The 5618-nt window shown below is 39.4% G+C and overlaps 1 protein-coding gene across 1 annotated transcript; it reads right to left on the bottom strand.

Moving 5' to 3' along the window:
• Window positions 1-66: 66 nt before the first annotated feature.
• On the bottom strand, window positions 67-4776 carry LOC127792905 (potassium channel KAT1-like). The gene is made up of 11 exons (XM_052323558.1): window positions 3651-4776; window positions 3343-3558; window positions 3082-3237; window positions 2934-2991; window positions 2520-2837; window positions 1905-2144; window positions 1685-1783; window positions 1560-1592; window positions 1287-1472; window positions 443-1175; window positions 67-234 (listed from the first exon to the last, which is right to left on the bottom strand). The coding sequence occupies exons 1-11, from the start codon at window positions 3884-3886 to the stop codon at window positions 128-130; spliced, it is 2382 nt and encodes a 793-aa protein (XP_052179518.1). The 5' UTR covers window positions 3887-4776; the 3' UTR covers window positions 67-127.
• Between the last annotated feature and the right edge of the window lie 842 nt (window positions 4777-5618).

Raw genomic sequence — 5618 nt, 5'->3', positions numbered from 1 at the left:
GTTTTTTATTTTCTTTTTGGTGGTTATGTTAATACAAATTGCCATCAAGCTAAATACGTTTGCATGTGTACAATATTGCTTTCTAATATTCATTATTTCCAGTGCATTCTGCACTTTCACATTCATTTTAAAGAAGAAACAGATGGTCCCCATCTCGGACAACACTTAAGTCATCTATTTCTGCATTGTCTGCATTTACGACTTTTGTAAGATTGTAGCCTCCAAGTTTTTCACCTGCAGTTCCACAAGGTGCAGATGACAAACAGGTAAAGCATGAAGAAAGAAAACATGCCTGTTTATTAGAACATCATTGTTAATCATTATGTCTAATTGTTAAAATTGTTCCCTCTTCATGTATGTTTGAATCCTTCAACTGATAAATAATCATTGTTAAATTTCAGGTTTATCATCAAAGTACTCTTTGAGGTCAAACCAAGCTTACCAGCAATCTTGAATAGCTCTTCTAGGGAATCAGGTAGGATAATTAGCTTCACTAGCTGCTTTTGTGATTTATTCTTCTTGTGGAACTTCATGTGAATGGTGACTCTCTTAGTCAATTTGTCAACATCTCTGGTGGTTGGTCTACAAGAATAGCCCGAGTTGAAGGTTGTTGGTTCTTTCCCTGACTGAGAGTTAGAACAACTGGGGCTGCAGATTCTTGTTGGTTTGAACTGACCATTCCTGGTGTAGCAACCTGTTTCTGGCCTGAAAAGTTCTATTTTATGTTCATCTAACGTCCATCTATTTTCATAACTACGTAAAGGGTCATATATGTTTTTGTTTCCTTGCTGTTCAGCTAGAGCTTTTGGGGTCCACCCTCTGGAATCTGGTTTGTTTACATTTGCTCCCCCTTCCAGTAGCATTCTTACCATATCAAGATGCCCCTTACGAACAGCAACATGAAGAGCTGTTTGGCCACCATCAACTGATGAATTTTTTACATCTTGTCCAGTAAAATTGTGCATTTCTCCTGTTTCATTCTTCCTTGTGTCACCTGAAGTAAGGAAGCCCATAGCCTTCATATCTTGTATCAGTGGATCTCCATTAGGAGGCTGTTGACCTACTGTGTGAGGATAGCTTTCTCTTTCTGCTCCTCTGTCAAGCCACTGACCCTGGTTCAAATCTGGAGTTGTATGTTGATTCACAAAGCCAAATCCTTGATTCCCTTTCAGTTTCTATAATAATAAGAACAGAATCATACTTTCTTACTGTGCCTCTAATTGAATGCTGAAATAAGACAAAGTTTTTCCTTTTTACTCAGATAGGAAATTTGATCTTGTTTATACCTTGAAAAGATTGTTCATAATAATTTCACCATCTTCTGCATTTGCTTGAATAATGTTCATCAAGGCTGTCTTGTTTAGCCGTAGTATTTGAGAAATCTCAGTTGTTCGAACTGTAAATGGCTGTGTCCTATAACAGAGAACCCCTATTTCTCCAAACATATCCCCTGCCATGACCTTTCCAATAACCTGCACAGTGCAGAATGAACCTGAAATTAGGTTGGCCCTGTTCTTCCTCTGTAAATACAATAGTCCAGTATTGCACAAGTTACATACTTGATCATGCTCATCAATGTGTGCAATCAAATCCTGCCATCATGATCCAAATCCAGAGATGTCAGGCATAAATATTGTCAAGGATTTGCAAATACTATATGAGAAAGAATGTCAAGCTCACACACCACTGCTCCTGAGACCAGTATGTAAAGATCTGTTGGAGCTTCATTCTGTAGAATAACGTCTTCCTTTGGTGGGTAATACTCTGCTTCCATTTCAGGAGCCTTTTGCATAAGAAAGCATTGTAAGTATCTTGAAAACACAATGTATATCCTTTTTTCTTTGTAAGCAAAATTAGGATAGGAATCTCAACGCAAGCTCTACAATAGAGAAGAAGATGAGTACCAATTGGAAAAGGAAATCATGAGAGACGCCATGGAAAAGAGAGACTTTTTGAATGATGGGGAAGAACAGGAAATGAGAAATACTTGAACGAATGGCTTTTGGCAGACCCTTCAAGTTCTCATGCTGTTTCAATCCTTCTGTTTTGAACTTGAGGCATATGTGAGACAAAATCTGGTCCTGTATGCGAGCAGGCAACTGGTTTCGTGTTGCAAATTCTGAAGCAGCTCTGATGGCATCTCTCTACAGCACCAAAGCTAGTTTCTTTTAACAACATGACAGACAAGTTTTGAGGAAACATGCCATGTAGAGAAAAAAAGTTACAAAATTAGCAACTGGTTTGGAAAGGAATATTTACCCTAGCAGTTCCAGTAATATATCATGCATAAGCGTATTCTGTTAGTCTCTTTAGAAAGGCTGGTGGTGTTTTTGGAAGTTTTCAATATAAAAGTAAATGGATAGTAGAGAGAATCCGTGCACTCATGCATGTATACTACAAGTCATTTTACTCAACAAGTTTTCTAGCTTTCTCTGTTGGGAGTTTGTAGTCTTCTCCTCTTAAACAGATGAAAAAACAGTTTGGAAGCAGCAAAAACCTCTTAGGAGAGAGGAACATACGAAGTTTCTTGTGCGGCTGGTCCAGTGAACTACGAGATTCGTCATGTTGCCAATGAGGTAAGATGTTAACCCCAAGTTGAATAGCATGTAAAAGATATCAAACAGCATCTCCCTTGGATTCTCAGCATGCAAATCCCCGTAACCAGTAGTGGTTAGTGTTGTGATAGACCAGTAAATTGCAGTTACATATCTGTCCCAAAGGCTTTCCTCTTTGAAATTTGGGTTGACTGCACCAATCCATGTCTTCTTTGGATCTGGATATCTATCTGCAATCCAGTAGTTAAAGCATCCAGCACAGTGTACTGCAAACAACGTAACCTGAAAGAGAAAGGAAAAGAAATGGAGATTCTCAGTTTGGCAATATGCAACATTTTATTAATATGGAGCTATCTGATGAGATGTTTGGGATCTTACAGAGATGAGTTTTGTGCACCGTGTCCAGAAATAGTTGAAGCGAATGTCCTTCTCCAGTCTGCAGGAAAGTAAACTGGTGTCAGTATGCTGCTACTTGCATTGTAATCATTCATTATTTGGAAAACCAGAATTAGTGTTTGGGGTGGACCTTGCAAATAGGGAGCTGACTCTCCTGAGACGCCAAAGTCTGAGCATATTGAGTATTTTAAAGCCAAGCCCATCATTGTGCTCTTTGAACAGAACGCCGAGAGGCTGAAATGGCGCTGTTGAGCAGATGTCAAAAATAAACCAGGTTGATATGTACCTGCAAGTGGGAAGAATCAAAGAAAGATTTAAGTCAAATTTGTTCCCCTGGAAAGAAATAGAACAGTCTGCTGAATCTCAACAGTTATGTCCAAATGCTGTGGACCTGACTGCAATTCTCTTCGGATCATCAATGAGAAGATAAGATTGGCTATCAAGATATGCCACAAAGAAGGTAAGAATGATGTCAATGGCAAAGAAGCCATTGACAATGTTGTCAAATATGAAAAGCACGTCTTGCTTGTAGGTCAGAAATGCAAACTCAAAGGGGCAGATCCAGGCTGAGTAAATGACCAGAACAACCAAGAACATTTCCCAGGCCCTGCAATGAAGAACAGGGAATCATAATGAGAATGGGAGAAGCAGTTTTGTACCAAACAGCTGCGGGAGCAGGAAGATTTAAGAGGCCTTCACCTATAACGAGGACTGAATGGGGAGATTATGTATCTTCTAAGTTTGGTTGCTTGGTTGATTCTAGCCCCGAGGGATGGCAGGAGGAGATCACTAGAGAAGAAGCCACCAGGGCTACTTGTATTCCTATGGAACTCGTCCACGCAGAAGCGCTGCAGGCAGTTTCTTGCATAGGAAAACGACATTATGTGGGTCTGAATTGCTTGAAAGACCACAGTAGAGTCTGTTAAAACTTTCATGGAGTTGAGCCAGTCGGAAAAGAGCTTATAAATAGCAGAGCCGGTGGTTGATGATGCAGGTGAAGGCTCTTCACCTTTTCTAGCTTTCTCTTGATACAAATGGCGCCCTTTATCATATGCTTTGACGTGTTAAAAAGGATTATGCAACTAGTGCATCATTAAGGATAGAGATAGATGGAAAGGGAAAAAGGTGAAAAAGAGAACTCTTGGTTTTGTTTGAACAGAAAAGGTATGAAATACAAATGGGATAGGTGTTGGATTGGAAGATAGATGAGACGGGTATCGGAGTGGCAGACATGAGGTTCTCTGTAATGCAGATGCAGATATACGAGCTCCCCAGAGACAGACACAGAGACAGAGAGACAGTTTTAAAGGAAATGGAAGTGGTGTTGGTGGCAATGGTGGAAGCTTCATTATCAGTAAATGTGGGGGTGTGAGACACATACATTCAGGGGTTTCAAAGGACAAGATTCGAGTGAAAAATTCATTGGGTGGAAAGATGTGAGTGAAAGTTGGAAGTTGCAGCCAAGTAGGAAAGCTGGGGAAGAAAGCCTCTTTGTATCGTGGATGCCACCCGAACCAATAGAGGCTTCTCTAGAGGAGTTGATGGGGGAGAGAGAGAGAGAGAGCCTTCTACAAAAGCTGAATTTCAACTTTCTGCTCTTAGGAAACGCCGAACTTTGGCTGCTTATGAAACTCAATGAGAACCATAAGTCTATAATGCCTTCCTGCCATATATCCCAGCTCTCTCTCTCTCTCTCTCTCTCCCTCTCAATATTGTTGATATCCACCGACCATATTGTTGATGGATTGTGATCTTGATATGTGAGGAAATTCCCTGCACAACAGAGGCTGCTATTAAATGGCCCAATAAAGATTACACATAAATTTGCATTGTTTATACATGTTTACATTTAGAGAGAGAGAGAGAGAGAGTATTGAATGTAAGTGGATATTTTGTCCAACACCATGCATGTTATCTTCTCTGTATTTGTGATATGGCCAAGTAGGTTGGCAGCCAATCCAGCGCAGAAAATTGTCATTTATTTCATGGAAGATGGGCTAGTGAATGTGGGGACAACAACAGGCCCCATAACATATCATAAAGATGCTCCCTTTTGTATTTCTTTATAATCTTTCAATTATCTTGCCATAATATATCTATTTATCTATATATCAACATTTAAAAATTACATAAAACTTGAAGTTATAAAAAGTTAGCATCGTCTAGCATGGCTTGGCAATGGAGTTGCTATTTGGTAGGGCCTGCTCATGATGCCCATGAGACATCCCACAATTTGGGAGCAAAGTCAAAGTGACTTTGGAGTTAAAAGACAGTTGGAGTTAAAAGACAGTTGATGGCCATCCCTCCTCTCTTTCTATATATTACTATATCATTTTGAAAGCAAGGGTTCTCCATTCTCAGAGCAACCATAGAGGAAAAGTTGAGCTGAGTTGAGTCAAGAAAGTTGTGAAGAGAGAGAAAGGTGAAATCCAACCCTTGAAAAATCTTATCTTCATCTTTGATCATGAATGTTGGAGAACATCAATCCCATCTTAACAAGCCCACCAAGAGATCGAACGTCCTTTACAAATCTTTATCTTATATTTATACATAATTTATGAATTGTTCTTTGTATCTAAACAATTTATCTAGTGCATATTTAAAAGGGTAGTGGTGTGGCTCTCATGAATAATTTAAAAAAAAAATTATTAGTCACTCAATTTGACT

This window comes from Diospyros lotus, unplaced genomic scaffold, assembly GCF_014633365.1.
Source record: "Diospyros lotus cultivar Yz01 unplaced genomic scaffold, ASM1463336v1 superscaf1, whole genome shotgun sequence".
Lineage (NCBI taxonomy): Eukaryota > Viridiplantae > Streptophyta > Magnoliopsida > Ericales > Ebenaceae > Diospyros > Diospyros lotus.
This window is presented reverse-complemented; position numbering and strand designations above follow the sequence as displayed.

Bases quoted from the DNA above. Each gene is read 5' to 3' on its own strand.
- LOC127792905 (XM_052323558.1), bottom strand. From the start codon at position 3,886: ATGAAAGTTTTAACAGACTCTACTGTGGTCTTTCAAGCAATTCAGACC. The intron at 3,559-3,650 runs GTGAAGGCCTCT...TCTTCATTGCAG, and splicing joins CCATTCAGTCCTCGTTATAG to GGCCTGGGAAATGTTCTTGG. The intron at 1,176-1,286 runs GTATAAACAAGA...TTATTATTATAG, and splicing joins TTATGAACAATCTTTTCAAG to AAACTGAAAGGGAATCAAGG.